The sequence below is a fragment of the Gymnoscopelus microlampas genome, assembly GCF_963454915.1.
Source record: "Gymnoscopelus microlampas genome assembly, chromosome: 11".
NCBI classification, from domain to species: Eukaryota; Metazoa; Chordata; class Actinopteri; order Myctophiformes; family Myctophidae; genus Gymnoscopelus; species Gymnoscopelus microlampas.
The window spans coordinates 37,526,175-37,546,001 of record NC_139948.1 but is presented as its reverse complement, the minus strand read 5'-3'; the positions used below and the strand labels follow the sequence as shown (position 1 = coordinate 37,546,001).

General features: G+C 41.9%; 1 protein-coding gene across 5 annotated transcripts in view; it reads right to left on the bottom strand.

Annotated features, from left to right (window-relative positions):
* Positions 1–19,129, bottom strand: part of kcnt2b (potassium sodium-activated channel subfamily T member 2b) — an 82,352-nt gene extending 63,223 nt beyond the window's left edge. For all 5 annotated transcript variants that reach the window (XM_084072730.1, XM_084072729.1, XM_084072731.1 and 2 more), the window contains exon 1: positions 18,593–19,129. In XM_084072730.1, coding sequence (XP_083928856.1) covers positions 18,593–18,681 — 89 coding nt within the window. In that variant the 5' untranslated portion in view covers positions 18,682–19,129. The remainder of the gene's footprint in view (positions 1–18,592) is intronic.
* Positions 19,130–19,827: the final 698 nt, after the last annotated feature.

Genomic DNA, 19,827 nt, shown 5'->3' with positions numbered 1-19,827 from the left:
TACTGTATAACATATATAAAACTATTTCATAGATAGCTTCATCACTGTTGTGTCAATTAAAGTTTTTTTGTTTTGTTTATTTTAGGCATTTAACCACTTAAATACTTTGGCTCTGTACTTGGTTTGCTCCTTTTTCCCTCTACACCAAACCTTTTTGCCGAAAATAGCCGATCTACAAGCTCACAACGCCTTGTGCAGCGAGGCATTGTGAGCTTGTACATCTGCTATTTCTGGCTAGACTCCTCAGAATAATGATGCTAGGGTTCAAGTGGTTAATGTAAAAAACTATCCTATCACACAAAGATTTGGCGGCCCCTCTGTAGTAACTCTGAGGGGACCCCCTGTTGAAAACCCATGGTCTAAGAGTACATTTTTCCCTCCATATGCATTTTTCTGTGTGGGGAGATTTCTACTTGACTGTACAACAAAAGGCTGAGAGGTAGAAGGGTATATACAAGCCCAATAAAAAGCTGAGCTGTAGAAAGATTCGAGTGAAGTGGGGGTCTAATCTAGGGGGAGGGTGTGAGACAAAAGCCCATTAAAAGCTCATAAAGAGCATGATGTCAAAACAGAAGCAAAAGCGCACGGTGATCAATGATGGCGCCTCTCGACGAAAAATACACAATTAAAGGACTGCTTTGAAAGACAACAAGACAAGTCTTTTAAATATGGAACTGTGTGAAACAAACATAAACTGATGCAGCCATTTGAAACCAACAGCTGGAGATAGGGTATCGATAGAGATTGCATTTGTGCGCCAGTGGTCCGGGGCTGAGTAAGTGGCACACATGAGGTTTAACATTGACAGGTGGAAGAATAACCTGCTATTGTGTGTAGTCCTGGGAGACAGAGTGACGAGCTCTCTCTCTCCCTCTCCCTCTCCCTCTCTCTCTCTCTCTCTCTCTCTCTCTCTCTCTCTCTCTCTCAAACCTATTATATTCATACTGCCTATGCCTTTCTAGCTCGGAAAACATCTGAAGCATTCGATAATCACAGCTAGGTTAAACAAAGCCAGCTCTAGAGTATATATTTTTTAACTGCTAGTCCTAGGAACAGGTGATCATTGAAATAAGGGCATTACAGAGTCCTTCAGTGAGCCGTGTGAAGCTGAACTGAAGGGCTGGGGGTGGGGCGGGTATTTGCATTGCTGTATTTACATTTACAGCAGGTTCAAGTATGAAAGAGAGAGTGAGAGAGAGAGAGACATTACAGACATTCAGACAGACATAGAGAGATGTGCGTGGGAGGATCTCACAGAGCGAGAGAGAGAGAGAGAGAGAGAGAGAGAGAGAGAGAGAGAGAGAGAATGAGAGAGAGGGAGTGAGAGAGAGAGCAGGATCTTGTTCATGCTGTTTCCAGCCATGCCTGCACTCCATAATGACACAGCACCGGCCAACTAATGACACAGAGGAAGAGACCCTACTCTGCACAGCACTGATGATGAGCCCATCATTCCAACCCCCATCCACAACTCTCAAATAGCATATTACAGGCAAAGGAATACGTGCTTCTATTTAACCCTTTAAGACCTGAGGCCGATTCTACAAGTGCCTTCTAAATCAGTGGTTCTCAAACTTTCTTTTCTGCCAAGAACCCCTAAATTGACATGCATTTGGCAGCGGACCCCCATCTGAAAATGGTTTGTGCCAGGGAACCCCAGAAGAGAATATTTGTGTTTATTTACCCCTTAATGCTATCTAAAGCTAATTTGGAACCCCTGATAGACAAACTTAAGAATAATATCCAGTGTTGGAGAACGCTTCCTCTGTCTTTGGTAGGGAGGGTAAATGCTATAAAGATGGTTTCTTCCGCAGCTGTTATATATACTCCAGAACATGCCCGTAATCATTACTAAAGCATTCTTCAAACGATTGGATTCCACTATTCTTGATTTTGTGTGGGATTATAAAACACATAGAGTAGGGAAGGCTCATCTTTGTAAATCCAAAATGAATCCAAAATTCTGTCACTATTACTGGGCCCTCTCCTACTGGTTGGATGATACAGCATTGCTGCCCGATGGATTAGAGATGGAGCGAGAGCATTGTCTACCGTTTACCATAGGGGCAGTCATTTTATCACCGGTATCACTAAACAAGAAGATATAGAATTATAACCCAATAATCTATAACACAAATCATTTCAAGCTCAGGGCAATGTCGTTTTTGCTACCCATTGCAGCAAATCCCTCGTTCGCTCCTTCCAATCTTAATGGTGCTTTCCTTGACTGGAGAAAGGAATAACTTTAAATTTATATGTGGACGGGGTATTCGCTTCCTTTACACAGATAAAAGAGAAATATGACCTCCCCCGGCGAGAATTTTTTAGATACCTACAGATTAGGAGTTACGTGAGAAAACATATTCCTGATTTTTAAACTGCAAGGCCAGACAAATTGGATGAATGTTTAAAACATGCAGCTGAGACCAGACGCATCATTTCTTATTTGTGTGACACTTTACATAACATGGCTCCCGTCTCGGCTGACTCTATTAAAGCCGATTGGGAGGCAGAACTGGGCGTACAGCTGACTGAAGACATCTGGGAGTCTGGAATACATACATAACTGTTTGATTAATGCGCAACATTGTTTAATACAATTCAAAATATTATGTAGGTTACATTACTCGAAAGTTAAATTACACAAAATATTCCCAGACATCTCTCCCCAGTGTGATAGGTGTAAATCAGCAGATGCAACTCTACTACACAGTTATGCCCTGTGCCCCAACCTACACAATTTCTGGATAGAGATATTCAGACTATTTTTCCAATATACTAGAGGTAGAGATAGAGCCAGACCCAGTGTCAGGCATCCTGGGAGTGTCAGAAGGGATGAAGAAATTACGAGTAACTCAACAGCGCCTGCTCTCATACGTCTTATCACTGCAAAAAAAATGATATTCTTATTTTGGAAGAAGAAAGAGGTGCCCACAGTCATGCTTTAGCTCAATGAGATGACAAAAACTCTACACTTAGAAAGAAATAGATTTATACTAAGAATTCAACCCATAAGTACATTTTAACATTGTATTATTTTTATTGTACCTGTTTATTTTGTGTGTATGTCTGTTTTTGGAAATAGGGAAGCACTTCATAAGTGTTTGAATTGAAAATGTATATCTTTATCCTATGTTTCACAATACAAACATTTAAAAAAATTTTTTTTTTATTAAAACTGTTAAAAAATAGCAGATGTACACGCTCAGTACAGTGTGCTTGTACTGTATCTGCTATTTTTAGATCCACTGTTCTAAATCCATAGAGTTTTCTGAAAAACGTATGTTGCTATAGCTAAAATCTAAAATGACACAGATGCGTTCCCGGTTTTATCGACTGAGCTACCCGTACACATTGGGAAGCCTCTAAACAACACCGAAATCAAAAGCGATTTCACTTACACCCATAGGGGGCGCCACTAATGCATACTGGGAGCTGATGGTAGGTGTTGTGCTCCACCTCAGAAATCCATCTCCCAGACATCTAGCGCATCCTCGGCTGATACCACAATGAGCCACTCTGACCTACTTACAGTTTTTCACACAAATATATTTAACAATGAGGGGGAGTCCAGGTGTTCACTCGATAACACATATTGAGATGTTCAATGTTAAAAGTATGAATGTGACTGCAATGAAAAGCAATGGCCAAGAGACAGCTATGCAAAAAAGCGCATATACAAGAAGAAACATTCTTCTTCGCAAGCAGACCGTTTACATCCGTGCTACAATGGAAACGTTTATGTTGGTCGTTTTGAGATTTATGCTCTAGTCTATTGAAAATAATTCCCTACAGACATATGCCACTGCCGATTGAGTGAAGTGTATTGAAAGAATCACTGAACAGGATCCTCTGGGAGAGGAGGGGCGCAGTAACAGTTAACAGAAAAATGACAGGACACAATAGCAAACAAACAGGCAACAGCCAACGAATAGAGGCAAGAGAATTCTATGGGGCAACAGCAGGGTAAAAAAAAATTGCACACCGTGCTTCATTCAAGTCATTGAAAAGACAGCAAGCTTGTCCCTGACCCAGATACACAACTGTTGATGGAAGATGGAGGAAGAAAGATTAGAGAAAGCACTTTTAGAAAACATCCCTTTTCCTGTGATTAAAAGACGTTTTTCCTTTACAAGTCTGACTGTGTATCTGAGTTCCAACAGATAAATGTTAACACTGGTGAAACATCAAGGTTTATGAGTGATTGAGTGGTACAAACGTTTTCTCTGTCCCTACGTACAGTTGTTGTTAAAAATGTGAGGAGGAAACTCAGCCAATCTTCCCAGTGACTGATGCCAGTGTCTATCGGCGAGGGCCCACAACGCTCTCCCCCCCCCCACCCCCACAATCCCTCCACGCAAACTAAATGAAAGCCATCATTTACCGGTGCCTGTGTATCTTACACTGACACTAAGTAAGCGTGCTCTATAGCCTGTCACTGAAACCGATTTTCCTGGACATTGCTCTCAGTTCACATGGATTAAGACATGCTATACATCATCTGTGAAACTGCCATATGTCTCCCTTCACTCTTGGTTAAATTGATCAACCACTGCCTCTCACTTCAGGGAAGAGATGTGCTTATCTCTTTTCAAAGTCATTTCCCCATTTACTTGAAGGAGGGATGAAGAAAAAGAGCTTTGAGTTCTGGAAATGCTATACATATTCTTACTGTAGCAAGTCAGTCACATTCACTGCTGCTGGTCCATTAGAAATCGTTTGTTCAATGAAGATTCCGCTGACATCCTTCCTCTCTAAAGTCAATCGTAATGCAGCTACAAATTGGTGCAGAGCTAAATGCACGTTCACAGCTCTATTCAAATCCACCGGGTGACATTTTATCTCTTTGTCTCCTCACATTGCCAAGTACCTCCTGATAATTGCCTCTGATGTCCATGGACATTTAACATTTGATCAAATCAAAATGAAATCTGAATCCACTGGAAAAACTTTCTACAATTACTGCCTGGGAGATGACATCCACACAACGCAAGATAGATGTAATATGAGAAGAATCTTCTCTGTGGCTGCTAACGCAGGTCCTTGGGGCTGTTGCTTGGAGCCACGACAATTCCTGTGGTGTATTAAGCTAACGCAATTTGGGACGAAGGGACCTGCGATCAGTGGACAACTGTGTTTGTGACTCCCCCACACCCCCCCCCCCCCCCCCCCCCCCCCCACACACACATACACACGCACGCACGCACCCACCCACCCACCCACCCACCCACCCACCCCCACACACACACACACACACACACACACTGCTGAATCTATCCACAGCATCCAACTCTGCATGACCCCAGGAGAGCTCGGACAAATCCAAGCCAGTGCCATGATGGCTCTGCTAGCAAACTCCATAGGCTTGATGGGGCTTTATCAACCAGGATTCCTGGGATCATTCAAGCCCTGAGATTGTGAAAACAAACGTGAAAATAAGGCAGTGTAGAGTTCCAAGTATATACTGTAGGATTAAACATGCGATGGCCTTGCTTCTGGCCTTAAATCTGAAACAGTTGCAATAGATGTCGCATCGTGTAGCTAGTCCTCCTATAGTTCTAGGCTCGAGTATTTCAACGTAACTTTACTAACTGGAGGCTAACATACAAAAGAATACTTCAACAGTACCACTGATGAGATTGACTGAGTGATGGTGTAGTGGTCTAATGATCAGATGCTCAGCACAGACAGTCCATGTCCAAATCCCAGTCCTCCTATATAGTCCAATGCTAGAGTACTTTGACATTTTCATTAGAGCTATCATTGAAATGCAAAAGGCAGTGTAGAGTCCAAAGTATAATATCCACATGGAACATCCTGCCAGGGTAGTATACCGGCCTCAGAGAAAATGCCTGTGATGATGATGTGAGGACTGAAGTAGATATCAAAAGAAAATCTAAGCCATCTACCACTGAGTTTGAGGTGCCCTGGACCCTTCAAATGAATTCTCATCAGTGAGAGAAGACTGACTGCCCTGTGTGGGAGGGCAGTCAATATACTCCTACACCAAGCAGGCATATATTGTATTTTGAGTTGGCTATTCTTTCTTTGTTTGTGACCTATTTATTAGCTAGATAGTAGATGTGTTATTTTCAAATGTTTACCTATTATGACATGTCCAGAAGATGGACGCTAGGGTTCAAATGCTTATAAGCTATCTTCATTGTTTCTTTTGGGGTCACCGTCCACGTAGCCGTGCCGACGATGCGAATGACCTCCTCGCCAAAGACTACTGGGTCAGCGGCCCTCCTGGAACCCACGTCCCCTCCCCTCATCCATTCTGATTTCATTAATAAATGTACTTAAACTTACTTAAAGGTGTGGTTCTTGGTTTGTGAATAAACTGTTAAGACTGATGATGGGTTCTTGGTTTACCTATGATCCTGGATTATTGTCTATGCATTTGATGTATTACCTCGTGTTTTCCTTGCTTACTGTAAATCGCTCTGAATTAAAAGCGTCTGCTAAATGCCTAAATTGTCAATTGTTACTGTAAATTGTAAATTCTGACAATGCAGTTTAATGACGCATGACACATTACACACATCACTGTGTTATGCAGGCTGACAATAAAGGTGTCTCTCTCTCTGTTGCTGCTGTGATATTGGACCTGGGAGATGATGGTTATGAGCTAAGGGATCCGTTTATTCTTCTGGCGCACTTTTACACTCTTTCTTTTGGTTTTCTTAGTAAGAAAACGAGTAAGAGAAAAGCTCTTAAGACTCATGTTGGTTTTCCTTCCTGTCACACTTCACTCCACTCAGAATGCTTGCTGGTTCTCCTGAAAGTAGGCTCCTCTTACAGTCCTACATTTCCACCGTACAAGCCCTCTTTCATGTCTATGTCTATCCCTCCTATGCATTACAAGTCTACCCTTTTAGCCAGAGGCTGGGGACACTGACTGAGCAAAGAGAGAATTCTAATTTGATCAAACTCTTTGAGTGTGAGTGAGTGAGCCCAGGCAGTGTGTGTCATAGCTCTCTGCCTGCAGGTACCGTCATGATGTCTCCGCTGTACAGCAGTGGTTCCCTAACAGAGCACTGAAGCACACGGCTGTGTCCTTCGTTAGAACAGCGGTTTTCAACCTTTTCAGGCCGCGACCCACCGAAATATTAATATTTGACCCGGGGACCCCCCAATAATAATCATATTTGAGTTGAGGCATTTCATTAGTTTGACTCGGCAATAAATATTGTGAAAATAGCCGATCTACAAGCTCACAAACGCGTGGCATTGTGAGCTTGTAGATAAGCTATTTTCACAATGTTTGCCTCTATTATATTATTTGACAATTTGGCCAATGTTTGACCAGTTTTAAAAACAAGCACTCCTTTTTCAATCTGACTGGTTTTCCAATCATATTGTAACATATATACTGTGTACGGTGTGTGTGTGTGTATATATATATATATATATATATATATATATATATATATATATATATATATATATACACACACACACACACACACACACACACACACACACACACACACACACACACACACACACACACACACACACACACTTTTACACCACCATATATTTTAGAAAATAGCTAAAATAGCCGATCTAAAATAGCCGATCAGTAGCAATTTTCACTATGGATACAGGTGTGCCTTGAGATTTTGACTTGCTTATTGGTGTGAATTGGGCACAATAAGTTTGAGCTCATTAACAGAACCTTGTTTAGCAGGCACACTATACGAGGATTAAAGCAAAATAAAATCTCACGACTGAAACATTTTCGTATGACCATGTCCTAATCTGTGATTTGTCTAACAGGGTGAAAGGACCACACAACACTAGCGCTGTTTCCTAAACAATTAACACAATATGTAACATTATGATGTTTTTGTAATACTGTTTGTCACCTGCCAACCAGGTGAAGAAATCACAGACTGAGGCTTTAACCTTTGCTTTTATGAAACATCTGAGACCATTGGGGGGGTTTTATGGAAGATGCTTCGAAACATAATCGCTAGTTTGACCACGTCAAATGCTCTAATCTTAAAATCATAACCGAAAACAGCCTATCTAACAGTGCTCTCAATGCGTCACGCATTGAGAGCTTGTAGATAGCCTGTTTTGTTTTCACTGTGTGACATGTTTCCATAAAAGACATCGTGGCTTCTATGGAATCTAAATGACTGAAATAAGTCGTGGCAACTGAGAACTTTAATCCATAGTGTACAACAGTGGTTCTCAAACTTTTTCATGTCAAGGACCCCCAAAAATGATATGAATTTGGCTGCGGACCCGCCCATCTCAAAACTATTTTCTGCCAGGGATTTAAAAAAAATAGCAAACATACAAGCTCATAGCGTGGCACTCTGCGCCACGCTATGAGCTTGTATATCTGCTATTTTTTAATAGCCAAACTTTAAAATATGGTTAAAGTTGTGACGCCATATTAACAAATATTAACACATTTTGCTGGGGACCCCCTGGTACCCCCTCAAGGACCCCTGGGGGTCCCCGGACCACACTTTGAGAACCAATGGTGTACGAAGCCTTCACCTTACAGCCGACCTTCCTCATGCAGGCAGGACAATTGCTTCCCCCTCCTCTCCTCTAATGAGCTCTAATGAGACCTGTCTTACAGTGACCCCCCACAGAGCAATACCTCCTTTATGCCAATACTCATTAAGGTCTTTGTTGACTTTTTTTTTTCTTTCTCTCCTTTAAATTAACAGTGAAGGACACAGGGTAATGATTCAATTGTCGGGTCACACGTGTGTCACACATGTCACTCTTATCATCATCCAGCTGTGTCCCCCCCAGCTCTGCGGTGGTGGCTTCCGTCAAACACACACACACACACACACACACACACACACACACACACACACACACAAAGCCAGCCAATTACTTCTAGTTAGAGTAAGAATAAAAAGCAATGACTGTCCAGCTTACTTATACATCAAGGTATACACTTTGTTATACCCAAACTCGAAATGAAGTCTCGAGTCTGAGACCAAACACATCAGTGAATCCATGCTTCAATAAAGGATTTTTTTATAAGAATGAGAGTAGGGATGGAACGATAATTACAATTCACGATTTTTGAATCAAAAAAATAATCAAAATATGCTTAACATTTTCAATGTTCTGTTGACCACTTGAACCCCCAGCATCCATATTCTGTGGGGAACTTTCGCCAAAAATAGACGATCTACAAGCTCACAACGCGTTGAGCGATTGTAGATCTGCTATTTTTGGCGAATCGATTGAAATAAGAGCGTACCAAATGTGCTCTTCACAGGTCTGTTTTATCAAGCAGTCATTCACTTTGTCATGGTGCAGTGCACGCCATCTGTACTGCTATACGCCCCCTATTCATGCCTGCTATTCAGACAGGTTGCTTATCAAGTCTACGGTATTGTCTTCCTCACTGCAAGATGTAAATGGGGCCTCAGAGTCAATTTCAGCTCGCGGGGGGGAGAGGGTTAGAAAACTGCCACAAGTATTGATGTTATCGATGTGTTGATGGACCATGTTCCACATTGGCCTTACTAGATTAAGCCTTGGAAGGACATATTATGGGAGTAGGGGGACATGGCGAGAGACAGAGATTGAGTGAGGGAACATGTGGTGGCGACAGCCAATAAGGGATTGTCTTAAGGACAAAAGGCTGTCATTTGTATGGTAATCCCAGACTCAGAGAGAGACCCCCACAGAGGCGGCACAACTGTGCTGTTGTGCACTGGGAGCCTGTTGCATTTCACATTAACTCCAACAATCCACACAGAAACAAGTCGCGGTGTGGCAGATGTGCAAGTATCCTGAATGCACAAAACACCATCAACATCCCAGACAGATCGAGGCCCAGTGTTTTGTGTGTGATGTTGGATCACAATAACTTGTTATTATACTTTCAGAGAGAATATCCAAGAAAGACTGTCGGAAGAATACTGCAATGATACAGCACCACCTAATTCCAACACACTTTGCTAGTTTGGGATGGCTCAGGGTAGAAAATACTAAGCAAATACAAATGGGATTGATATTTAAGATAATCAAAGGGACAGCACCCTCAACACCCTCATACCTGACTAACTACTTCTCCAAAGTGAGTGGCACCCGCAGCCATAATCGAGAGGGAGCGACCATGATCTGGTAATACCCAAATTTAGAACAAAAAATCTCATTACACTACTCTGCCACCAATAGGTGGAACGCCCTGACACCATCCATTAAAAGATGGGAATCACTGGTTTCTTTCAAAATTGGCCTGAAAAAAACAACTATCAGGAGACCACATAAAGGGGAGGTAAATGTGAATCCCCATTGAAAGGAGGTGTCATTCAATGCCACCGTTTTTCCTTTTTCTCCTTTGTACATACATGTATAGTGTTTGTATTTGTTGATGACATGTATTATGTTATTTTTTTATGCTATGTTGATGAATTGAATACATAGGACCACAATGGAAGCAAGTCCCCAAGACTTTTTTGTGTTATCCTTTTAGCCTTAACGTCTGTCTGTACCACGTGCTGATTACATTTCTGACTAATAAAGTATTCAATCAATAAAAAAAGCAAACAAGAGACAGAGAGAGGCAGAGAGAGAGAGAGAGGCAGAGAGAGAGAGAGAGAGAGAGAGAGAGAGAGAGAGAGAGAGAGAGAGAGAGAGAGAGAGAGAGAGCAGTAAGTAACCCACATTATTTACACTTAATGGAGTTAATTTAACACTAATGTGCACTGTGTTGTTGACTTGACTTGATTTACATAGAGGTGGTCAGATATCTCTAATATCAACCATCAACTAAAGTGCACCCACTACAGACGCAGGGGATTTATATATTAAGCTTATTTTGGAGAGACTCTGGGCTGCCCTTTTGACTGGAGAAAGGCCTGTCAAGCCTTGAGGAGATTTGTTTCATTGTTTGGTCATCTGGCATTTGCTGATCAAAACAATAACCTCTGACTCACTGCCAGAGAATATAAATAGTGGCAGAGAAGGCACGCTCCTATGGATCTGAGCACGATCCATTTCTGCAACACCAGACTAGATTGGCATGGACAACTATTTTAGATCAATTTCAATCTTCTCTCTATCCAATTTTCGGTCTTGATGCCCCACATGTGTATAGTCCCTGTCACTGCCAACGCCTACTGTTTGGTCTTGGGGAGGGTGCAGACAACCACGTCTCCTCCGATACTAGAGAGATGTACCTATACCACTTTCTCCTTCCCGATACCAATACCCATACCCATAACTTGCATATCGGTCGATACAGAGTACCGATCCGATACCAGCGTGTGATTTAAAAAAATCACACCCTGTGTGAAGGTAGCGGCGCCTTTGATACATTTTGTCATCGATATGTGTTTATAATGTGTTTATAGCCATGTGTCACGTGAAGCTTGACCAATCACTTTGTTGACGGGTCTGACCAATCAGAACATTGACGGGTCTGACCAATCAGAACGTTGACGGGTCTGACCAATCAGAACGTTGACGGGTCTGACCAATCAGAACGTTGACGGGTCTGACCAATCAGAACGTTGACGGGTCTGACCAATCAGAACGTTGACGGGTCTGACCAATCAGAACGTTGATGGTGAACACGGACAAAGTCAGGTATAGAGCAGGATCCGCTCTATACCTAAAGGTATAGAGCGGCTAGCGCCGCTAAAAATAAACCTTGACATCATAGTGATGTCATGAATAGTCCCCTTGCCTGACAAATCAGAACCTTGACGGGCCTGACCAATCAGAACCTTGACGGGCCTGACCAATCAGAACCTTGACGGGCCTGACCAATCGGAACGTTGACGGACCTGACCAATCAGAACCTTGGCGAGCCTGACCAATCAGAACGTTGACGCAAAAGCCAGGTATAGAGGGCTAATATCCGCTCTATACCTAAAGGTATAGAGCGGCTAGCGCCGCTAAAAATATATAGGACAGTGGTTCTCAAAGTAGGGTCCAGGGACCCTCAGGGTTCCTTGAGGGGGTTCCAAATGGACCCTTACAAGTCTGTAACTCTGAGAGTGTACAAATGGAACCAAATGGACCCGTAACAATTTCAGAGTTATGGGGTCCTTGAAATTAAAAGGTTTGAGAACCAGTGCAACATCAATTAAAAATATTACTGTAAATGAAATATCCTCATGTGATAAATTACATGGTATTGGAATGGCACAGACTGTCATACTGCCAAATACAGATACCAGCATTTTATCTCTCACGAGACTGTCCATCATTGCCAGTCTGACAACCAAATCTTGCAATACTACTTTGCCTGAAACGATACCTGCCGCTGTTTAGATGCCTCAATAAAATGACGTACTGTGCACATCGAAAAACCGGTGATGACTAAACAACCAGTGATATGTCTTCTTTTATATTCCTGGACAGATTCTATGACAATGGTCGCAATCGTTCGGAAATAGTTTGTTAATAAGCTGGTCCAGCTGACTCTCATTCACTGCAACTTCCGGTGCGAGTTTGCCACCCATGAGCGTCCAGCATGTCACTTCCTTAATTTACCTTCGTTGAATAAAACCAGGAAAGAGTGGTGGATGTGAGCCAAGACCAGCGACACTATTAATTTTACTAACAGTACAGGCAGGCAGGTGGCTACTATGCCCTCAAGTGTGTAAAATCAATCATAAATCAATTCCCTTCTAAATTCTGCCAAATCCCACTCACATTCTGCGAGCTGTTAAAAGAATATGGTAGAATGTATTCCACAGAGATACTGTAGTGGAGAGCTCTTGAAAGAGGAGAAAAGCATGATATTGGAGGCACTTAAATCAGAAAAATGACGGTGTGGGGCGGGTGGAGGACCGGGAGGAGAGCCAAAGTGGTAAAAAAAAGAAGAGATATGGATGAATTTGTAAGATGAGAGCAGAGGATCATGGGAAGAGAGAGGGGGAGGTGGTCCCAGGAGGTCAACACTAAACAGTAGAGGGGATTACAAGACTCACTATTGTTTTCACTTGATTGATTGATTTTAGTGGGAAAATTAAAATACAATACACTGATATATAGCACCTAATCTATCAGGATATTGCAGTAAAGTCACATGACTTATTTCCATTGCCCTCCCGTAGACTAGGCTGGAATGCAGGCAGGAATAGAGTGTAACATGTACTCATACTGTATAGCACATTGTTACAGTATATCAATTTTATTCCATTCTTTCCCACCTGAGTTCACCATGTGTCAGGGAGATAACTTATGTGTACACACGTGTCTCTAGATGCATCCCTATGCCCATGGGGAACATGCATATCTTTAGAGGTGTTAGCTAGAGAGTGCCCTTACATTAATTGACCTGTGCTGGGGTGGTGTTTGCATTAAGCCATCTGTTAGTGCTGCAACGATCGGTTATTTCTTTAGCAATTATTCTATCGATCACGTTTTCCATTCGTATTTTTCCCATAGTAACAACTCAATTAACCACTTAAGCATTATTTTATACTTTGTCGCACAAAAGTCGCACAAAACTTTTTTACAGCAGTCCAGGCTCCCTGTCTTGACCCATGGCAGAGTTGCAGAGAGCAAGACTCAGATTTCCTTTCCTCTCGGGCAGTGGTTCTCAACCTTTTCAAGCCGTGACCCCCAAAATAATCATATTTGAACTGGGGACCTCCCACCCTGACAAGCACTTGGAATGTAGGTTAGTTTGACTCGGTTCGACAGATCCCAGTATAGTTTGTTGATTACTTTTGATGCAGTAATTATATTTTTTCTTTTTCTTTTTAGGTATCAAAAATGTCTCAAAAGTCCTTGTCTACTGACTCTGAGGAAGGTCGTAAGACCAAATGAATGAAGTTAGCCGAATGAATCAATGTTATCGATTTAAAAAAGAATATTGATAATCAATCATTTTATCCAACTAGACCTACTCTGTAACGATTCTGGACAACCGACCTATCCTGTTAGGATCTGGTGAAAACCAGAGACAATCTGGTGGAGGAGCCAAGGGCCTTGCAAAAAGAATTAAGTAAGTTGAGGGCCTCTGTCGGAGAAAATATCCGTAGGGATGTCGTGCAAACGGAAGACATTGCTCATATTGCCGACTCGGCGCCGTGCACTCAACCCCCTCGGGTTGGCGGCGTCGCACGTACTGTATTTGAAGTCGGTTGGCCGGATACGTGAACTACAGATGTACGTACATACGTGCAGAGATTCCGTGCATTTATTGTAAGATAAATAATTCATAATCGATCCCTATTTTGGGCAATTAATTATAGGCGAAAGGTAAAAATCAAATCTAAAATAGTGAAAAAGATCACAATGAGTTATGTGACACTTTGTGACCTTGTAGATCTGCTATTTTCACAATTACTAGAGGTTTGGGCTGCTATGCGGCCCTCACACCTGCTACTCGCACCGCAGATCCGACTGATATGCCCATATTGAGATGTATCTGTCAGTCCTTGTCCCTTTTATGCCCATATATGGAGATCCCCGATGTCATCAGTATATGCCCATACTGTATATGGCCATGCCCGTTTTTGTGCCCATACATGGAGCTGACTGATTTGTTTGCGCCTGATGCCATGAGGACACATTGAGGTTAGACAACACACTCCATATTTGAATGTAGCTGCATTGGGAACTCCTCATATGATCATGGCTGAGTCATGATGACAAGAGTGTGACGACGTAGTGACATGAGCGTGGCGTCAAAGGCCGTCCTCCCTTAAGCCAATGTTACAATAGAATTGCACAACACTGTTGTGAGACAAAGTATAAAGTAACGCTTCTCGATTAATCAAAAAAGTAATAAATAGAATAATGCCTACGGAAATGATTGACAGTTGCAACCCTACTGCCCTCCATAACATTTATAAAGGTATGTGCTCCAAGTCTGCATACATCTGCACTTAACGTGCACGTGCATGTGCGCACACACACACACACACACACACACACACACACACACACACACACACACACACACACACACACACACACACACACACACACACACACACACACACACACACACACACACACACACACACACAGTAAGACTGTGGAGTGATGGACAGCATGCTACTGGATACCCTATAACCCACTCAGCATGGGCTTTGTCCTAAGTGGTCTATAGTCTACTTGGTTGCCTCCATTTTCACTCTACACCGAATCTCTTTGTCAAAAATGCAACACGTTGTGAGCTTTTAGTATTTACCTATTTTTTGGCTTAAAGTTCACCTAACATGACATGCCCAGAATCAAGACTCTACAGTTCATGTGGTTAAGTGGGTGTTAAGGCTGCAATTCATTTGTTTCATGTCTGAACCCAGGTCTCCCGCATTAGAGAAAAATGTCTACTGCTCTGCCAATAAGTCAATCTCCGCTTGGTCAGGGGAGATATTAAGGTTTTAACCTTCAGGCAGTTCTATAAGGCAATCTCTGCTTTATTCTGGTGAGATAGCAAGCTTATAATGAGCTTTAGGCAGTAAGTACTACTTGCCAATCAGTAGCTGGCCTTTCTCACTGGAAGAGTAGGGAGATCACCTCCAATCATAGCAATTGTGCTAGTATATTAGTATATTAACCTATTCAGATAGGTTAAAATAATGTTTATTCATTCAAACTAGTTCCGGACTGCAGCTTTAAAGCACATCTTTTGCAGCCTTTCTGTCACACTGCCACACGTCTCACCAAACTCATCTAAATCACTCTGTTGTTAACAGCATCAACATGCCTTTGAATGTTATTGTTTTTCTCCTCCTCCTCTCTTGTAACCCTGAGGTTAAGAATCACATTTTCTTTCTTTGACTTTTCCTAGAAACAAAGCGCTGCCTCCTGCTACCACAGAAGCCAAGTAATTATGTGACTGAGGTCACACTGTACTCTGGCTTGGTAACATTAGTCCTTGGGCAACGGCTGATACATCACCAGCAAGGCCACCAGTGGTGAGTGGATCTCCATGGTCTGGGGAACAAGTGATGGGGATGGGTTTTGAAATAAATTAATCCCTCTTGGAGGCTAACCACTTTCAACCTGGCATCACTGTCAATATACGTGAACATTTTCAAAACATAAATTAAAATATATATATATACAATAATAGTGACAAATAGTAACAATAGCCAAGTTCACAGAGCTTGTAGATCCGCTATTTTCGTCGTACGTCGGCACAGTCGTTTCTGAAAAACCTATGTTTCTAGTGGTTCTGAAACTTTTTCATGTCAAGGACCCCCAAAACTATATGTATTTGGCCCTACTCTTCCAGTGGCCGCGGATCCCCGTCTCAAAATATTTTGTTCCAGGGACCCCAGAAGCAAATTTTAGTTAAACATTTTCGCTTTAAAAAATGTATATATTCAAAGATTTGCACACATTTTTCAAAAATAGCAGATCTACAAGCTCGCAGCGTGGCACGAAGTGACACGCTGTGAGCTTGTATATCTGCTATTTTTGAATAGCCAACGCTAACATCTAAAATGGCACAATGCTTTCCCGGTTTGAATGGGTTAACTAAGCATCTGTGTCATTTTAGACTTTAGATATATACTGTATATAGCACATTGGTTGGCTATTCAAAAATCTTGAACATTCTTGCAAATACATATAATTTTGGGGGTCCTTGACATAAAAAAATCAAGGCTTCATGGGGTGTGTAATTGATCAAAAATAAGTCACAATTTGGGTGAACTACTCCTTTAAAGTACCTGTCCACCACTGCGAAGTCTAGGGGTTCAACTCCACGTTGCACTCGGGTCTATACACGAACACGATTGGCCGTGTTTGGCGTATCGAAGTTCGGCAGGGAAGTTGATCTTTGCTGCTGCATGTAGCCTACTCCTATGGGCTACACCTGTCACCAGAGGGGTGTTGAATACAAGGAGTATAGGACTGAAGTGCTACGTCCTCCCGGCGGGAGCTCCTCACTGGCAGGTGAGCCAGTAGGGTACAACAATAGTGGCAACACAGAAAAGTATGGGGAGGAATTAATTGGCATTATATGACTTAATTGGGGTAAAAACAAAAAAGGAGACCACCCACTCAAGTCCACAAGCAAGTGTCTAGTTTTGGTCCAATTTCCTCCCCTAGCAACAAGGGAGACCAAGCATGAAATCGAGGTTAAGGTTTCCCATTAGAATCGATAATGAAATGGCCAAATGAGGTGTTGTATTCTCCCATCTGACATGGCGGGGGCAAGGACATCAAAACAAATTAGAGTTTAAGCACAGGTTAATTGCCTGGAACACCCACCTAAAATTGCAAGGCACACAGCAAAATCCTGAGTTGTTAATTAACATTCAATTTAAATTTAAATTAACATTCTTGATTTCGCAGTTGCAGGTGGCACATACACTCAAGGTGTAAATGGCTGTAATTATGGCTTTTAGAAATAACATGAATATTAAATAATATTTAATAAGGGAGGAGAGGCCCAGTGATATCACTCTGGGCCTTCCTCTATACTCCCTGGTTTCATCCCTGAGTTCTCCCTCTTGCTGAGGACGACCCAAAGGAACCATTAGACATGATTTAATGTAAGAGGGGACACTCTAATTACCTGACATTTAAATAATAATGATGCATAATAGGTTCATTTAAACTAGGCTATTCTTAGAATGGTACTCCTTCAAACTTGTTTTTTTCTTCTTTCCCCCTGCAGTGTCAGTCCACAGTATTAGGAGCTGCTTAATTATTCCTCAAACAATATGTATTATAGTTACCACATAAACCAGCTTAGACAGGGGGTCCTCAGACTACAGGGGGTATGCCAAATCTTTGTGTGACATGATATTCTTTTTACATTAACCACTTAAACCCTATAGCATCCCTATTCTAAGAAGATCTTTGGCCAAAAACAGCAGATCTACAAGCTCACAACACCGATGTGAGCTTGTAGATTTGCTGTTTTTGGCCAAAGAGAGGGGAGAAAAGAGCAGACTAAGTACATAGTGAAAGGTCAAGTTTACAAAATATTAACGGTTTAAGTGGTTAGATGTCTGAAAATATACATGAATCTAACATAGTCTATGAAGCATATCTATGAAGTCTATGACAACGTTTAATCTGCATTGCAACACATTTTTATACAATATGTAGTGGGGGGGTCCCTGCTTCATCTCTCTCTCAGATAGGGGGTCCTTGGCCTGAAAAACATTGAAGATCCCTGACATATGGACTATATATATATAGGCTACTCTCAGTCTCTCAAGCCCACTGGCTCGATCATGCAACCTGTTGCAGCAGACAGTCACCCACAGCAGGGGTGTGATGCAGATACACCAGTGATATTGCAACGTTAAAATACATAATATATCCTGTAGAACTATTTGTTATTATAAAGACATAGCCTTGGATCAAAACTATTGTAGATGTATATTTTATCGAGTCTGACTTTTACTTTCATATATGCAAATCTATCAAAATCTATTAAATACATCTATGATAGTCTTGATCCAAGGCTAATAAAGACACGTAATTTAAGATAATTCCGAAACTTGGGATGAAATGCAAAAACATAATCATGTATATTAGGTTACACACTTTTAAAAAAAAACAGTAGACGTTGGATCACGCATTTATAACACACAACCTGCTGCAATTGTGCGTGTAATATAAATGTATCCTAAAGCGATGTGAAGAGTTTCCAGGACCTTACCTATCGTCAGTCTGCCAGTCCCCGAGCAACAGGTCGCGGAACCGGTACCGCGGAGGCAGCGGCAGGACCTCCTTCTCCAGCTCGACCATCGTCCCCTCCTCACAGCACCGACACAACCTGAAGCAGGGAACACAAACCGCGCCTCGACACTATACAGTGTGGAGGAGGATGATGGATCTCTGTGATCCCCACCACCACACACACACCAAACTCTTCCTAATCAAAACGCAGAGAACCGATACAACTCATTGCATCCCCCCCAAAGTCAACTTATTTTCTTCCCAGAGACGCTGTTATAAGCTCCACTACTTTCCTTTCTCCGAGAGACAACAGGTCGATGGTCGACTCGTCCGTCGTAATGCGCGCGGGTAGCTCTGGCTACTTTTACTGTGACAGCTGGTGGTGGAGTCAGTCAGTGTGCAACTGGTTGTTGGATGAACATCATCGACATCCTCTGGTCGACTGGAAAAGCTGTGAAACAAACCAGCGATTGGACGAACTCGTCCGCTAGGAATCCTGTCATCAACACTTAATAGCCTACTGTCTGTCATCAACACTTTCACTTTCTTTCTTTCCTATTTTGTTTTTTTTTAAAACATGAATATGTCCATTACTATTCATGACTCATAGGCTATAGATGGGCTATATATATGAATTAATGTTGATCCGGATGGATCCATATTGAAAATATTCGGAAGCTTCTTAAATATAGATGAAAAGGCATTCCAGTTCATTTGCAAGCATAATATAGCCCACTCAGATGTGCATTCATTTGGAATGCTTGGCAGTTTTGCAAGGTTTTCTTTGGCAAGCTGTTCATGCTCTGCTGGAGCCTATAGCCTATAATAAAATAATCACATTCAGTTCAAGGCACTAAGAAGTCGTGGGATTACCAAATATTCCAAAAATATTCCTATGAATTATTCATTATTAATCTTAATTCAATTCACAAACCTATTAATTTTGCTTCTGACTGTTCCACTATGGCTACTGCTCTGCTAGTTCATTTTGTCTCGTCTTTGTACCTACAAGTTGGATAATATGTAGTCAGTAAGGTTCATCTGCCTGCAATAGAAGTTTAAATTAAATTGTAATGATGTGAGAAATGTTGTTGCAGGTGTTGAATATAATTCCTCCAAAATTGCCTCAAAATTCCATCTTTAATGACATAACATGGAAGATGGTAGCCTACACTGTAGGCTACCATCACATGTGTGTGTAGGCCCTACAGGGTA